General features: G+C 36.6%; 1 protein-coding gene across 1 annotated transcript; it reads right to left on the bottom strand.

Moving 5' to 3' along the window:
* Positions 1-1,531: 1,531 nt before the first annotated feature.
* Positions 1,532-4,035, bottom strand: LOC115220563 (protein zntD-like). The gene has a single exon (XM_029790712.2). The coding sequence runs from the start codon at positions 3,793-3,795 to the stop codon at positions 2,152-2,154; it is 1,644 nt and encodes a 547-aa protein (XP_029646572.2). The 5' UTR covers positions 3,796-4,035; the 3' UTR covers positions 1,532-2,151.
* Positions 4,036-19,542: the final 15,507 nt, after the last annotated feature.

Raw genomic sequence — 19,542 nt, 5'->3', positions numbered from 1 at the left:
ATCTAGGGGATCTTTTCGGTTTGAACGGCAGTTTTTTAAAATAATTTCCACGTAACTAAACACTTTTAAACTTCGTATACTGGTAGAATGTGTTTATAAAACATCTTTTTCTCTTGGCTTTATTGAGAAAATTCTGTAGTTTGTAAGATATTTGTTTTTTTTCTTCAATTTCTGCAATTTCAACCAATCACTGACGTCCATTGAGTTAAAAAGCATTCTGTGCTGTATGAATACGTCCCTCGTTTAAGAAACAGATTGGGTTTATTTACATTTGTGAAGAAAAAAAGATACCCTTCCCCCACCCCTAACCCTAACTAACCCTAACCCTAAAACAGATTGAAATGCAATAGATCGATACTATGGTCATAATTATGGGTGACAATTTCATATGACACCGCTAGAAAAAACTGCCGTTCAAACCGAAAAGATCCCATCTAGGCTCATTTTCCACAATAATGGGTTCTAATGATACATGTGTGTGTGTGTTTGTGTGTGTGTGTGTTTGTGTGTGTGTGTGTGTGTGTTAGAGACCGAGAGAAGGAAGGAGAGGTGTTTATTTTAGGATGTAAACGATCGGTGGATATGCCAAATCTTGTATCAAAATTACGTTTACTATAAAGACTCAAATTAATACATTTTCGAGTAATATTCTGAAGTTGATTTCATGGAAGAAAATGAAGGAAGAAGGGACCGTTGTAGTTTACAAAAAAACAAAAAAAAAAACAGACAAAAAAAAACAAAGAAAAACATAGGCGCAGGCGTGGTTGGGTAGTAAGGTGCTTGCTTTTCAACTACATTTTTCTGGGTTCAATCTCACTGCGTGACACCTGGGGCAAATATCTTCTATTATAGCTTCAGGCCGGCCAAAGCCTTGTTAAGTGGATTTAGTAGATGGAAACGGAAAGAAGCCCGTCGTGTGTGTGTGTGTGTGTGTGTGTGTGTGTGTGTGTGTGTGGTGTGTGTGTGTCTGTGTGTGTGGTTTATGTGTTTGTCCTTCCTGCCATCGCTTGACAATCGACGTTGGTGTGTTTACGTCCCCGTAAACTAGCGGTTCGGTAAAAGTGAATGATAGAATAAGCACTAGGCTTACAAAGAACAAGTACTGGGTGGGGGTCGATTTCTTCGACTAAAAATCCTTTAAAGCGTTGCTCCAGTATGGCCGCAGTCAAATGACTGAAACAAGTAAAAGAATAAAGGAATAAAACACTGATCGATATTAAATGAAGTTCATGTTAAATAATTGTTGTCTTGGCGTGACGAGTTCGATCCACGGTCTGGATTCATGGCTGAGTCCAACTAATTTTATGTATTTTGCAATTTCACGCTGGGAAATCCTCTTTCTATTCCAGTACAAACTTAAGACTTTGTCTTTTGGTTAATTTATACATATTAAATAAGAATCAAATAACAGAAACAACAACGACAGACTCTCTCTCACACACACAGCACGCACGCACGTGTCCCCCCCTCCGCCCCCAAATAAGCTTCATTAGAAAGATAAGTGAAAGATAAAATATAAAAAGAAATTTCGGTTCATCAGGTAAAGTGTAGCTTTAATGAGTTAATCAAATAAAATATCTGTTTTGTAAAAGAATATGGAATTTTTGGAACTATGAATCTCGAAGCAAATAAAGTTATAAATAGTAGCGTACAGCTTTTGGTAAAAAATTAAAAAAACAACCTTGGGGTAGAAAAAAATCGTTGGCTGCCGCCCGTAGGACACGAAGCCAAGTTTCCCGTGAAGAGGACAAGTGTTCTGTTAATGTAAAATTAAATGAATCGAGGCATTTTTTAGATGAGGGTTGTTAATATGGTTCGTGTGTTTGTTTGCAGTCATAAAAACGAATACATTTCTGTTTCCATTATGAAAATATTGGTCCTCCAAAACGAGGTTGTTTGTTCGATGTTTTAAAACGGAATTACATTGATGTAATTATCGTTTCGGTTTAAACATTTTGCAATACACAACCCTCGACTATCGAATGCAACCAAATATTGTCAAATTGAAGCGGTGAAGATTTTCACAAATGAAAATGAGAATGTTATGTGTTGTAGACCAGAGTTCTATTTCAATAATATGAGTCTGAAGGTTAAAAAAATATATAAATAAATAAAACAAGACCCATTTGTCTGAGAATCAGCGGCCTAGCTTTATAAAATCTTGAGAGAGGCCATGACACCAAAACCTATCATTACTGATAATACTTGAAGAAAGTTACCTTTATGGTTAATTAGATCCGGACCAAGAATTTCAAAAAATGTCACGTAAAAAAGTGTACCTGTTGAAATGCTTGTGAGAGTTCCAGAAAGTCCTTTGTGGAAAACCATCGGATCCATTTCATTGTAAGAAAGTAGCCATCCAATAGTTGCTCCGATTGGAGAAATGAACGAGAAGATAACCAACCAAAGTTTTACTCTCCACAGACGATCAGTAAATGTTTCTCGCAGTTTCAACGTCAAACTGAAAGCAATTAAACATTTGTGGAAAATGAGGGCAAACATTATGGTAAAAATATCCATTACTTCTTTCCGTAATCCCAGAGTAATTCCGTCAAAAAATGAGTGAAATATCAAGACCAGGAGTAAAATGATAGCACCTGATTGATGGAGGTCGTCGTTCTCTTCTGTCTCTTCGACCGGAGTATTTTCTTCTGCTGTTTGGACGTTTGAAATATATTTCACGGTTCTTTCTTCGTGATTTTGTGCTGAATGATATTCATCATTATGATAACACGAGTTATCATTGGCAAAATGTAACGGAATATTTGTCTGATCTGTGACGGTGGAACCGTAAATCCCAATTGAAGAATGGCTACGACAAAATAGTTTCTCCTTGTTGCTGATATCTTGACAAACGAATCTGCCATTCTGGGAGTCTACCAAGTGATTCTCGATCGAACAGACACATTGATCTGGTATAAGAATACACAGCTCGTCGCTAGATTCTGCTAAGTTGGTCTGGTTTTCCTTAAAGGTTTTCTCTGATTTATAAGTTTTCCTGCTGGAAATTAAACAACCAAAGTCGGCGGTATTTCGGTATTTACTGTCAGACGGTAGAACTTCCTCATCAACAATATGAAGGCAAATATTTCTTGAAGAACTTTCACTGGAATGGATCTCAGATGTGGCCTTATTTTCACTTTTATCGTTTCTTGAAGCGATCGTTGTTAGTTCAATTACTTCTGATGTTGTTGCTAATGTTGTTGGTAGTGATGGTGATGATAGTGGCTGGTGGGATAATGGTTGTTGATGTTGATGTTGTGGTGGTGACGACGATGGCGATGATGGTGATGACAATGTCGACGACGATGATATTGGCGATTTTATCCCGTCTTGAAGGTTTGATTGTTCATCGCTGGATTTGCTCCTCTTTTCCCAAACTTTATACAGAATGGTAACGCTACGTTCTAGGAACAACACGAGAAAAAAACCTGCTGATACGAGCATTTCACAGAAAGGATACGTATAATTCTTATTCATTGATTTAAAGTACGAATCCAGATCTGAGGAAGATTCTGGGAGTAGGAAAAGTAGAGACATTCCAAAGAATATTCCGCCGCTAAACATATTAAGAGAGCTGAAAAGCTTTTGCCAAGTAATTCGCCTCTTTTTTGTCGAATCTGTCCGATTTTCATCGAGTTTTCGTCCAACGTAGACATAACAGAAGACACAGGACGATAATGTTCCAACCAAAAGGCCAAGAATTGCAGTGCTTTTCGATATAATTTCATCGGCGGCTTTGTACTTGGTGTAGTTAGTTGAGTTCACTTTCATCAAAGAAGATGTTTCTTCCATTATAACAAAATCTGTTATAAACTTGCAACAAATGATTCTTGCTCTTTTAACTGCTTGTTCATCGTTTCAAGGATCGTGTCATTGTTTTAACGTGAAATCTGAACTGTTTTCAACTGAATACACTTCGTGTACAAAGTCTAATTCTGAATATAAACTAGTAAGCTGAATAAAAAAAAAAAGGACTGTAACATACAGACACATAAATACATACGTCCATAGACACGTATACTAAGAAGATATTATAATGTAATTAAAACTATTCATAATTAACTTGGTATAATAATATTGGGTCGTTAAAATTTGCATAATAAACAATGGTGATATTATTTTAACGACATTCATCAGATTAGCTTTCTGCTAAAGTTGAAAGAGCAGAACAGCTGTGCCAAAAATGACAGTCATATAATTTGTTGAGAATATAATCGTTTAAACATGTAAATGCAATACAGACCGTTGACCACGGTTAGCTAAATACCCCAGCAGTCTTAAACCACCTGCGCTTTTTTCTCTTTATATTTAGGGCAAATGCAAATGTCCGCGTGAATGCGTGTGTGTGTGTGCGTGTGTGTGTGTGTGTGTGTGAGTGTGTGTGTGTGTATGTGTGTGTGAGTGTGTGTACATACGTGTATGTATTTATTTCCCTTTCCCCCTCCCTTTCTTTCTCTCTCTCTCTATATATATATATACATACATACATACATACATACATACATACATACATATATGTACACACACGTGCACACACATATATGTATATATGGGTATATATGTTTATACACATACAAACACACACATCTATAGATAAATAGTCATATCTGTAGGTGAATACACACACATACATACACACACACACACACACACATATATATATATATATATATAGAGAGAGAGAGAGAGAGAGACAGAGAGAGAGAGAGAAATACATAAATACATACGTACATATATATACGTACATACATACATACATACATACATATTCATACTTACACGTATACATATCTCCATATCTGAATATATATGTTTTAAATACATATGTATGTGTGTGTGTGTGTGTATACACTTTTGTGTGTGTGTGTGTGTGTGTTGTGGCGGCGTGTTTCTGAGCTCATTCTCTCATAGTTTATAGTTCATTAATAGACTAGGATTGTTCAGAGTATTCATTGCTATATGCATAAGCATATAGAACTGGCACACACGCACACACACACACACACTCACACGCACACAGGTACACATACACGCACGCACACGCAAACACACACATACACACACACACACACACACACACACACACCACTCTATAGAAAAGAAATGACTTTGGTTTGTCGATTTATCGAATCCTGGTCTCAACTCTGGTGACCTTTGAGTGCCTCTCCTCCACTGCAAGACATTTAAGACCGGTGCAGTGGAATTTGAACTTCTGTGAACAGAAGAATGATGAATGGGGTGAGTAAACGAAGGACCATGTAGATGGACTACTAAAAAGAACAGTCGAATCTCCGCCAAACTGCTGTCTTCATAAGTCAGGGATAGAAATACGGGATAGAAATGTGACGAATGTTGTAGACGGAATTGATGAGAGGGAAGACTTCAAAGAAACCAAGAAAAAAAAAAAGAAAAAGAAAAACCAATACAGAAAGAAAAGTGGACGCTGTCGTAGCCGTATGGTTAAGAAGTTTGCTTCCCAAATCGTATGTGGTCTGGGTTCAGTTCCACTGCGTAGCAACTCGGGCAAGTGTGTACTACCATAGTCCCTGGTCGACCAAAGTCCTGTAAGCTGAAAGAAGCCCTATATATATATATATATATATATATATATATATATATATATATATATGTATAAACAATTGCAGCGTGGAAGGTGTTTATAAGCCATTCAAGAAACACACAAAAGCTGTTCGATTCACTTCAACATTTAAGTTTAATTTGTCAAAATATTTTCGTCGCTTTAAGACCGCGACCTGTTCACTGACAAAAATCCGTGCTGCATCTCAGTTATATATATATATTAACAATATTTTGACTATTTTTTCTTTCTCACTAGACCGCTGGTGGCGAAAAAATTTCTCTTGAATTTTTTGCTACCCTGATATTGATTAATTAATGATTTTATGGCTAATTCTGAAATTAAATCAGCATTTTATATTTGCTGCTGATAAGTTGGCGCGATGATGGTAGATTTTGAAAATTTAGAGTATATATTCCCGAGGCACCGATGCTGTTGCCTCGTGGAATATATATTCCCCCTGGCTTCTTTGTTTGATGAGACGGGCCAGTGGTAAATTGATTTAATTAAATTTAATTGAGCTGGTTTGCCAAAAAGTACATCGAAACTATGCATAGTCGAAAGATGATAAGGGTAAATGTTTTTAATTTTCCTTTGATTTCTGAATTACTACCATTTAGCGGTTTGAGTTTAGCTGCTCGTTTTTTGTGAGTTGAATGGCCTATTGAGGCCATTCCTTAATATTATTGTTGAATGTATATTATATAGTCTACCCTGATATTAATTAATATATATATATGAATGTGAATTACATGAATATCTTATATGTAGAGTCTTATTTGTAGAAAATAGAAATAAGCAGTCTTTTACTGCTAGTTCTAATTTTTCGGTATGTGGCTAAACAACCTGTTGCCTGCCCCTTTTTATTTAAATACATATATATATATGTGTGGTGTGTGTAGTTAAGTAAATGTCCGGTCATAGAGTGACCAATGGTTTCGCATCCATAAAGGGCTTAGCCCCATGGACGACTGGTCAGATTCAGCAGCCGAAGGTCATTTAGAGCTTTCAAGCCTCGGAAGTAGAAATCCGTTACCCTCAGTTCGTAAGTAAACGGAGAATAAACAATCAAGGTCCACGGGAATGGATTATCTCCCTTAGTCCACTCTCTATGGGTCAAAATGGGACACCGGGAAACTCCGCCCTTAGGTTGCTTTTAGCTTGTAAGGATCTTTTTGCCCGTACAAGCAAGGAATTTCCCATTCACCGATTAGATCCGATAAGGTCACTGTATGATCAACGGACATATAATTTAACAGCATATAATAACAGCTCCTTAGAGAGTACTTCTTTTTCGGATATACGATACACTGACGATATGTGTGTGTGTGTGTGTGGTAAGTAGCTTGCTTACCAACCACATGGTTCCGGGTTCAGTCCCACTGTGTGGCACCTTGGACAAGTGTCTTCTACTCGGGCCGACCAAAGCCTTGTGAGTGGATTTGGTAGACGGAAACTGAAAGAAGCCCGTCGTATATATGTATATGTATGTGTGTGTATATGTTTGTGTGTATGTGTTTGTCCCCCCAACATCGCTTGACAACCGATGCTGGTGTGTTTACGTCCCCGTAACTTGGCGGTTCGGCAAAATAGTTCAACATAAGTGTTCTCTTTTTCACTGATCTTCAGCTTTATGCTAACATCCGCTGGGCAGTAAATTTCCACAATTGTACACAGTTTCTCTTCTCTATCCCAACTCATTATATCAGGTCTGTTGTGCTTGCATTTTATTGGCGACACTGAGACATTCCACCAGTATTCCTTTTTATTATGAGGGACTATTGCTTCTACCATACTGTGGGTTCTTATTTCTTTGTCCTCGTGTTTATCCTTTCGACGGATTTCATTATAGAGTGTCCTAGCTACAACATCAAGTCTCATCGGTAGATTATACCGTAATGACATTTTCGGACAACTGGTTATGATGTAGGTGATATCTTCGGTGTTAACTCCACAAAGTCTGCATCGGTTTTCACATTTTACTGCTTTTTCTACATCTCTATGTCTTTTGTGCACAAGGTATTTGTACATTATTTACAATTGACGGATATTTGTCCTCGTCTTTGTTGTTAACACAATGTTTTGGCTGATATATCCTCCAGCCTTCATCAGGTGTCTTGGTGAAATTTCGAACCTGGGTTCTCATTCCTAAGGTATTTTTCGATGTTGTTGTTGTTGTTGTTGTTATTCAGGTCACTGCCTGGAATCGAACTCGGAATCTTGAGGCTAGTAGCCCGCGCTCTTAACCACCACGCCATATGCCCGTATTTGGTTGATATTTCCTTGTTCCTGGATTGCAAATGCATGCCCTTCAAAGTGGAAGGTAGTAATCCGGCTATCGGTCCATGATAGACCGCTTGTCCTTATTCAGATTATTTTCAAGATTTCTTGTCAATAGAGAAAGAACCGGTTTCTAACCTAGATCCCAAACTGCTTCATTGGAATTTCAACAACATCAACAGGGTATGTATGTATGTATGTATGGATGGATGAATGGATGGATGGATGGATGGATGGATGGATGGATGGATGGATGGATGGGTGGATGGATGGATGGATGAGTGGATGGATGGATGAATGGATGGATGTACGTTCTCTTCTGTTTTTATTTGAATTCTTCACCTGAAGAAGGGGCTGGTTTCTAACAAAAGTACAAAGCTGCATCGTTGGAATGTAGTTAACAAAACAATGTCACATTCTAAACTTGAGACGAGTTTTGCATAATTTCACTGTTCTGCTTACAGATTGTATTTGTAATGTGTGAGTTACTCGACTGGTTTCTTTATCTGAGAACCTTAACTTATTCAGATTGTCACTGAAGCATTTACTCACAAAACCGAGAGCACTGAATTATTATTGGTGAGATGTATGTATGTATGTATGTATGTATGTATGTATGTATGTATGTATGTATGTATGTATGTATGTATGTATGTATGTGTGTATGTATGTATGTATGTATGCATGTATGTATGTATGTATATATGTATGTATGCATGCATGTATGTTGTATGTGTGTGTGTATGTATGCATGTATGTATGTATGTATGTATGTATCTATCTATCTATCTATCTATCTATATATATATATAATATATACTATATATATTATATATATATATATATTATACATATCTACTATCTATCTATCTATCTATCTATCTATCTATCTATCTATCTATCCACACAGGGACCTGTCTCCACTCAAGAAAAGACGTGCGCCCTTTTAAATAATGCTATGATGCCTTTTTCTCCTGGAATTGTATTCCCTTCTGACTTTATGCCCTTCCTTCGAAAAATTCCTGGGACCACGCCAGGTATGTATGTATGTATGTATGTATGTATGTATGTATGTATGTATGTATGTACGTACGTATGTATGTATGTATGTATGTATGTATGTGTGCATGTATGTACGTATGTATGTATGCATGTATGTATGTATGTATGTATGTATGTATGTATGTGTATGTATGTATGTATGTATGTATGTATGTATGTATGTATGTATGTATGTGTGTATGTACTCTAAACCACTTATGTAGACCAGCTGCGCAATAAGTATTATAAATGAAACACTAATGTAATATATTTCCATGTTTTGTTTTGTTAAACTTCTTCATTTTGTTATTTCTTTTTTCTGTCTTTTACACTTAATTATCGACAAATCATTAAATTTCCTTGGAACATACAACAATAAAACTTCGATATTAATGAATAAGTAATCGATATTGTCCGAGTCCGGATCTATTTTCACTGAATTTTGCCGATTAAATAGAAGCAAGTTATGTGTGTCTTAGTTATATTATCGACTGAACTGTATCTCCTGACTTGAAGAGCTCCACTAATATGGCGACAGAGAGACAAAAGAAACTAAATATTAGGTTAAGTAGTAGACACACTTAGGAAGTGGATTAATCACTTTAAAGCTGTCATTTCTAGTGCTGGAGTGGTGGTGGTGGTGGTGGTGCTGTTGGGGTTGTGTAAGTATGACGGATGATACCTGTATTATTCGCCAAACCTACACACGCACACTCGCGCATATAATAAACCTGATTTCAAATTTTGGCACAGGGCCAGCAATTTCGGGGAAAGGGCAAGTGTGTACTACCGTAGACCCTGGTCGACCAAAGTCCTGTAAGTGGGTTCGGTAGATGGAAACTGAAAGCTGAAAGAAGCCCTATATATATATATATATATATATATAACAATTACAGCGTGGAAGGTGTTTGTAAGCCATTCAAGAAACACACAAAAGCCGTTCGATTCACTTCAACATTTAAGTTTAATTTGTCAAAATATTTTCGTCGCTTTAAGACCGCGACCTGTTCACTGACAAAAATCCGTGCTGCATATTTATATATATATATATAATATATATATATATATATATATATATTGACTACATCGACTCCAGTACTTAACTGGTACTTAATTTATCGACTCCAAAAGGATGAAATTCAAAGTCGATAGAATAAGTACTAGGCTTACAAAGAATAAATCCTGGGATCGATTTCTTCGACTAAAGGCGGTGCTTCAGCATGGCCGCAGTTACATGACCGAAACAAGTAAAGCAACGCCGGATATATCTGCTAGTGTGGATTCGCAATGGCCCAGTGGTTAGGGCAGCGGACTCGCGGTCATAGGATCGCGGTTTCGATTCCCAGACCGGGCGTTGTGAGTGTTTATTGAGCGAATACATCTAAAGCTTTACGAGGCTCCAGCAGGGGATGGTGGTGATCCCTGCTGTACTCTTTCACCACAACTTTCTCTCACTCTTACTTCCTGTTTCTGTTGTACCTGTATTTCAAAGGGCCGGCCTTGTCACTCTCTGTGTCACGCTGAATATCCCCAAGAACTACGTTAAGGGTACACGTGTCTGTGGAGTGCTCAGCCACTTACACGTTAATTTTACGAGCAGGCTGTTCCGTTGATCGGATCAACCGGAAACCTCGTCGTCGTAACCGACGGAGTGCTTCCCATATCTGCTAGTGTGTGCGTGTAAAACATTAAAATTAATAATGAAAAGTACGAAAATGTATCTCAACACAATATTATCTAATTGATTCAAAATGGTTGATGTTCTAACTGAACATTTAAAATAAAACATTTTCGTTATGCTTAATATATAACTAAAGAATTAAAACTACAGACGTAATGTTTACGAGAAACTTTACGTCACAGTAATCAATTACCTATTCATTCATTTAATATAATAAGCCCTTTTGTATGAATTAACTTTGTTTTGTAACAGCTGAAGAATTATTATATTCAACAACATATACAACCACTGATGATCACATTGAATAATTAGAAAATAAAAATTACAGAAACGACAAATATCTATTTATTAATTATATAGTAATTTACCTTATTATATAATAATTTAAAATTATTATAATTAATAAGGATATATACAGTTATTGATGACTACACTAGATAACTAATGAATAAAAATAACAGATAAGATAATTAAATACCTATTTAATAATTATGTTATACACTTTTATAAGAATTATGATGTGTTCTGTTTTTGGTTTTATTTGATATATTCTCTCTCACCTCTGCCACCATCTGGCGTATACAGGTGCTTACACTTATCAAGTATTCACCCTAATTTAAATAATAATAATAATAATATAATAATAATAATAATAATAATAATATAATAATATAAAAAATAATATAATAATATAATTGTGTACAGTGCTCAGGTGCACTACAACTCATCTAAAGTGTATATATAATCAGGTGTAGTTTCGGCGGATTTCGGAAAGCATGAGGGCCTTAAAGGATGCAGTGTCATGGCAGTCAACAACTGACACAGGCAGTTTATTCCATGCTTCAGCAACTCTGAGCGTGAAAAAATGTTTCCGAAAGTCATGGGAGCTGTGTTGGTTTCTGACTTTGTAGGCATGTCCACGTATGTTAGACACATGGAGATCAAAAAGGTGTTCAGTGTTGTTGTTGGTGAGGTGGTTGATAACTTTTTGGGTGTTTACCAAGTATGTATGTGTATGTATGTATGTATGTATGTATGTATGTATAAGGCGGCGAGCTGGCAGAAACGTTAGCACGCCGGGCGAAATACGTAGCCGTATTTCGTCTGCCGTTACGTTCTGAGTTCAAATTCCGCTGAGATCGACTTTGCCTTTCATCCTTTTGGGGTCGATAAATTAAGTACCAGTTACACACTGGGGTTGATGTAATCGACTTAATCCGTCTGTTTGTCCTTGTTTGTCTCCTCTGTGTTTAGCCCCTTGTGGGCAATAAAGAAATAGGTATTTCGTCTGTCTTTACGTTCTGAGTTCAAATTCCGCCTTGGTCGACTTTGCCTTTCATCCTTTCGAGGTCGATAAATTAAGTACCACTTGCGTACTGGGATAGATCTAATCGACTTGCCCCCTCCCCCAAAATTTCAGGCCTTGTACCTAGAGTAGAAAAAGTATGTATGTATGTATGTATGTATGTATGTATGTATGTATGTATGTATGTATGTATGTATGTATGTATATGACACGCAACACCATCTGGACATTTCTCTCTTATGCCCTTTTAACTCTCAACAGTTCAAAAGAAGTATTAGTCATGTTGATCAATCTCATTGTCCCGTGGGGTCAGCTCTCTTAGATCGTTGTTTATATCGATTCATTTATTTAGCTGCCAAATTCGCATTTATTTTTATCGTTCCTGAAAGAATGAAACTAAAAAATTGTATTAGCAGGAATTGATCACGCAATGATATTTGATTATAAACTGAGAGGTACTTAGTGCGGCACTCAGCTATGGTAACAATTTTCGAAAATTCATCAACAGGCGCAGGCGTGACTGCGTGGTAAGAAGCTTGCTTCTTAACCCCATGGTTCTGAGTTCAGTTTCACAACGTGGCACCCTGGGCAAGTATTTTCTATTATAGCCTCGGGCCGTGAGTGGATTTGGAAGACGGAAACAGAAAGAAGCCTGTCATGTGTGTGTGTGTGTGTGTTTCGTGCCTGTGTTAGTCCATCACCACTGCTTGACAACCATTGTTGGTGTGTTTACGTCCTTGTAACATAGCGGTTCGTCAAAATAGAACGATAGAATGAATACCGGGCTTAACACAAAAATACGTCAAGTTAAGTTAAGTTAATTTTTTGGCTCAAAAGGCAAAAAGCAAGGCCATGTAGGGGGACATGGAGTTATGTACAGGAAGGGTGTTCGTGCAAAGAGTTCAGGCCATTTCTGGTCAAGAGAGACTTTGAACCGAGCGGTCTGGCTCATTCGACTAACAAATCCTTCAAGGCAGTGCCCCAGCAAGGCCGCAGTCAATAGACTAAAACACGTAGAAAATATTTTAATCAAATTTTAACTACAGTAGTAATAGGAGGAGGTGGGGGAGCAACAGTAACGATAACAATTCTAATTTTGACGGCGCTTGAAACTTTATCAGGGGGAATAACTCGTAAAATATATTGTTTGTAAGGGCGATAATCATGTTCATTAATATTTAAATACTGATTGGGAAAATGGGAATCTATTTGAAATAATTTTTTCTAAGCTTTTATCGACTTGGACACCGCATTAAAGAGCTGTTGCTCGACTTAGGAATTATTTCAACTTACACCTTATTTGATCAAACTCTGTTGAATAGCTACGTTATTTACATTATTTACATTTGACGGATATTTGTCCTCATCTTGTTTGTTGTTAACACAACGTTTCGGCTGATATACCCTCCAGCCTTCTGGGTTCTCATTCCTAAGGTATTAGTAGCCCGCACTCTTAACCACTACGTTATATGCCCGTGGCGTATTGGTTAAGAGCGCGGGCTACTAACGCCAAGATTCCAAGTTCGATTCCATGCAGTGACCTAAATAATAATAATAATAATAATAATAATAATAATAATAATAATAATAATAATAATAGGCCAACAGACCAGATATAGTTGTCAGAGATCATGAAGAAAAAAAATGTAAATAATGTACATAATTCCTCATCTCTTAAATATAGAACTGTATTAATTTAGTGACCAGTCAAAATTTACTCTAAATTAAAAAGAGAAAGAGATGTGCAGACAGACAGACAGACAGACAGACAGACATACATACATACATACATACCTACCTACCTACATACATACATACATACCTACCTACCTACCTACCTACCTACCTACATACATACATACCTACCTACATACCTACATACATACATACATACATACATACATACATACATACATACATACATACATACATACATACATACATACCACGGTATTATATATCGATGAGAAGACGGCGAACTGGCAGAATCGTTAGCACCTCAAGCGAAATGCTTAGTGGTATTTCGTCTACCGTTACGCTCTGAGTTCATATTCCACCGAAGTCGACTTTGCCTTTCATCCTTTCGGGGTCGATAAACTAAGTACCAGTTACGCACTGGGGTCGATGTAATCGACTTAATCCGTTTGTCTGTCCTTGTTTGTCCTCTCTATGTTTAGCCCCCCGTGGGTATTAAAGAAATAGGTATTATATATCGATAAGACATGATGTTGTAGCTAGGACACAGTATAACGAGATCCGTCGAAAGGATAACCATGAGGACAAAGGAATAAGAACTCACAGTATGATAGAAGCCATAGCTACTCGTAATAAAAAAGGAGTACTGGTGGAATGTCCAGTGAAAACCTGAATAAAATGTAAACACAATAGACCTGATATAATGATTGGGGATAGAGAAGAGAAACTGCTCAGCGGCTGTTAACATAATGCTGAATGCCAGTGAAAAAGAGAATACCTACGCTGAACTATTGAGAAATCTGCAGTTACTCTATCCAGATTACAAGTTCAGGTTTATACCTGTAATTATTGGGGCACTGGAATATATAATACACTGCCTTAGGCTTCTCAAAACCAGAAAGGGAAAAAATTATTCGAAGACTACAGATCCAAGCCATCACTGGAACTGTAAGAACCTGTAAAACTTCCCAGAAATTTCTCTTTTAAGTATATATGAGCATGTCTAGATATGCAAGTATATCCATGAGAATACGTACATAAAACAAAACATACGAATCTGCACGTATACATACATACATACATACATACATACATACATACATACATACATACATACATACATACATACATACATACATACATACAAACATACATACATACATACATACATACATATATACATACATACATACATAGAAATAAACAAAAATACCCTGTTGTTGATGTTGAAATTCCAATGAAGGAGCCTTGGATCTAGGTTAGAAACCGGCTCTTTCTCTATTGGCAAGAAATCTTGAAATAAAACTAAATGATGACATACATGCAATACATACATACGTACGTACAATGTAGCTATCAACTCATAGACAAATATGACCATCACTGATGAGTTATTTTAACTTAGACACTGTCAGCAATGTTCCTGCTGACATTTCAAATCAATGACAGTTTGCACAACGTCTCACCTACAAACCCAAACAGTCTAGAAACAAGCCTCGCAATGAGGTGGGAGTTACTTCAGAAATTCCTTCTCCATGGGAGATGTTCAAACAAAGATTAAGGATCCCCTGATCTCAGCTGTTGGTTGCCTATTGACTCTACTGAAGAAGTGTCCAACGAGAACCATTCTCCTAACCAAGCAGGCTTGGTAAGGCTGCCGACTTAGTCGCCGAGAGCCCGACCATGCGAGAGGTTGTACTGGGTTACATGTTACCAGGAGCCCTAAAAGTACATACATACATACATGCATACATACATAAAGTCGATAGCAGTCGATAATATACGATGCTATTTCCAGTAAATATTGGTGCATTGTTGTACCACTATTCTACGTGTATATATATATATAATATATATATATATATATTATATATATATATATATATATATATTATATATATATATATATATATTATATATATATATATAGGGTTAACTGAAAAGTTTATAGAGTGACCAAGATACTCTCATGGAATGTGACCAAATGAGGTAATGAGGTTTATATTTCAGCATACTACCCGTCGCTGACCACACAGTTCTTCTATCGGTGTTGCAATCCTTGGATCCCATTGCTGAAGAAGCTTTCATTTTGTTGGTCAAAAATGACATCTTCATGTTGGGGAACAGATGATAGTCAGATGGAGCCAAATCAGGGGAACATGGAAGGTGACCAACCACTTCAAACCCACAGTCATGCGCATTGAAACCAAGGACTTGTGTGCTGGAGCATTACCCTTATAAAACAAGGCCTCATTCGTCAGTTTTCCTGGGTGTTTGGTCTTGATAGCCTTTTGTAACTGCCTCAGCAAGATGGCATAGTACTCGCTATTGATGATGTGGCCCTTTTGAGGATACTCAATAAACACAATTCCTTTTGCATCCCCAAAAAACTGAGGCCGTCACCTCCCCTGCAGATGAAGAGGAGGGGTTCCACTATATAAATTGTTTCTTTGTCCCTGGTTCAAAGCGATGAAACCAACATTCATCTTGGGTTAGGAAACCAAGTGGATCTGACTCTAGCAATGTCAGATTTTCTCGTGATGTTGATCAGCCTGGTGCACTTTTGATCAGGTGTCAGAAGATGTAGCTCCCACCGAACAGAAACCTTCGTCATGCCAGGTTCATTGTACAGAATATTCTCAACCGTCTCACGGGATATGCTAAAAGCGTTGGCTATTTGATTTACAGTCAAATCGTCTATCATCCATCAACATGTGGTGAATGCAACACCGATAGAAGAACTGTGTGGTCAGCGAGGGGTAGTATGCTGAAATATAAACCTCACTACCTCATTTGGTCACGTTTCATGAGAGTATCTTGGTCACTCTATACACTTTTCAGTTAACCCTCATGTATGTATATGTTGGATCGTTAGCCCCTACACGTAATTTTTTTCTCTCCTTGTTTCTCTCCTTGTTTCTTTTCTGTGTATCTTTCTGTCGAAGAGCGTAGGCTCGAAACGTAAAAGACTTGTTTTATTTCTATTCCTGAGCGCCATACTAATACATTGTTTGTTTGTACTCCACCTATCTTCGTCTTTTGTTTATTTTCATAAAGCTTCCCGTTATATATATATATACACGTAGAATAGTGGTACAACAATGCACCAATATTTACTAGAAATAGCAGTCGATAATATACGACGCTATAGTAAAGCTTCTATATATCTATATATATTATATATATATATATATATATATATATATATATATTAGCAAAGATGTTTGCGAGTGGCGAACATAAAAAAATTTCATCTTACCTGTAGGAGGAATAGATGTACAACCCAGATGTGGATCATCTATCATCTAGGTTTCGAACCTTTCCAAATTCGTTGACGTAAATTTGATTAGTATATACACTTATACGCGCGCGTGCACGCACATACATACATACATACATACATACATACATACATACATACATACATACGTACATACGTACATACATACAGACATACATACATATAACATTACATACATACATATATACCTACATACATACATAAGTAATACGTACATACATACTACATACGTACATACGTACATACATACATACATACATACATACATACGTACCATATATACGATATACATACATACATACATACATACATACATACAATATATCATACATACATAACATACGTACATACGTAACAGTACATTACATACATACGTACATACGTACATACATACATTACATACGTACATACGTACATAATATATACATACATACATACCTACATACATACATATATTACATACATACATAACATACGTACATACATACATACATACATACATACATACAACATAACATACATACATACATACATACTATACATACATACATACATACATAATACATACATATATACATACATACATACATACGTACACATCGTACATACATACATACATACGTACATACGTACATCCATACATCCATACATACATACATACGTACATATATACATACATACATACATACATACATACATACATATATACATACATACATACATACGTACATACGTACATACATACATACATACGTACATACGTACATACATACATACATACGTACATACGTACATATATATAAATCATATACATACATACATACATACATACATACACATTACATACATACATCACACCACGTACATACATACATACATCATACATACATACACATTACCATACATACATACATACATACTCATACATACATACATACATACAGACATACATACATACATACATACATACATACATACATACATACATACATACATACATATGTATTTCTGCATCTTTATAGCTGTGTAACGTTTCCATTGCTCTTTAGAGATACAACATCGGCCACGAGGACCGTAATCTCGCTACGAAGCATTTCCTTTTCTTGGTCCTTGACAACAATTACAAGGCCGATTGCCTTGATTTCATTGTCTGTTTGTATCAGCCTGCCCCAAAGGCGCATTCTCAATCTCGGAGACCTTTCCTTGTGTATATTTATGTATATTTATACTATATGTTTGTATTTATCTCTGTATCAAGTATTAAACTAATTCTTCTATAATATTCTTTCTTCATCTTTCTTTTTTCTATTTGTGTGTGTCGTATATATATATATACAGTTGGAGTTATTGTATATATACTGTTGGAGTTATTGATTCTTAATTATTTGTGTGCCAATGTTTGATCTAATTCTCTGATCTCACTTTATCTTTTTATTAATTTTTATCTCCTTTAATTTCGTTTCTTAGATTTTTCTAATTAGAATTTCATATCATTGGGAAACCCGTGTACTGTCTGCAGTAGTGTTTCTTGTTGTTTCTTATCCCCCAGCGTAGAGTCAATTGTCTTACCAATGTATTTGCATCCGAGTCCAGCCCTGTTTAACGTGTCAGCTAATTCTGTTTAGCCGAACAGAAAAGCAGTGATAGGCGTAGTTTCTTTGGAATATTCCTCTTCTAATGGAATTGGCTCCAGTTTTTATAATTTCCTCTTTTGTTTTGTATATTTTTCTTATTACTGGTGCTGCCTTACTCACGGCGGCTGCTTCCACGATTCACATAGGAGGAACCTTATTAATCAATTCATATATTGCTCTCTATCCTTCTGTAGACTTCCGTTCTGGTTTTATTGATCAGTAATTGGTCATTATAGCCATGTGAGCCTTCGCATCACCACTTCTGATCTTCCGAAAACAAGTTGTTTTGCTTTTGTTTTTGTTTATGTTTTGTTTTGTTTTTCTTTTTTTTCTCAGCCATGTAAGTTATAAGAAAACAGGTTGTGGGTCTGTCGCTTCTTCGGGGATTATTGTTTCTTTAATCCTGGGGATTAAGATGTCTTTCCCTTGAATGATCCAATCAGATGTTGTCTCTGTTTCTCTTTACTCTTTACTCTTTTACTCTTTTACTTGTTTCTGTCATTTGACTGTGGCCATGCTGGAGCACCGCCTTTAGTCGAGCAAATCGACCCCAGGACTTATTCTTTGTAAGCCTAGTACTTATTCTAGCAGTCTCTTTTGCCGAACAGCTAAGTTACGGTGACGTAAACACACCAGCATCGGTTGTCAAGTGATGTTGGCGGGACAAACACAGACACACAAACATATACACACACATATATACACATATATACATATATACGACGGGCTTCTTTCAGTTTCCGTCTACCTAATCTACTCACAAGGCTTTGGTCGGCCCGAGGCTATAGTAGAACACACTTGCCCAAGGTGCCACGCAGTAGGACTGAACCCGGAATCATGTAGTTGGTAAACAAGCTACTTACCACACAGCCACTCCTACGCCTTCTGTCTGTAACTTATTAAAACTTCTCTGATGGCACTTTATAAAACCCTGTTAAATATTAGAGCGAGAAATTTGGAATCTTAGCATGTCCAGGTATCTCCTAACTTTTCTTAGAAATCAAAAAGTCCTTTGTAAAATCG

This window comes from Octopus sinensis, linkage group LG16 (assembly GCF_006345805.1).
Source record: "Octopus sinensis linkage group LG16, ASM634580v1, whole genome shotgun sequence".
NCBI classification, from domain to species: Eukaryota; Metazoa; Mollusca; class Cephalopoda; order Octopoda; family Octopodidae; genus Octopus; species Octopus sinensis.
The sequence above is the reverse complement of the archived record's forward strand: the minus strand, read 5'-3'. Positions and strand labels throughout refer to the sequence as shown.

Bases quoted from the DNA above. Each gene is read 5' to 3' on its own strand.
- LOC115220563 (XM_029790712.2), bottom strand. From the start codon at position 3,795: ATGGAAGAAACATCTTCTTTGATGAAAGTGAACTCAACTAACTACACC.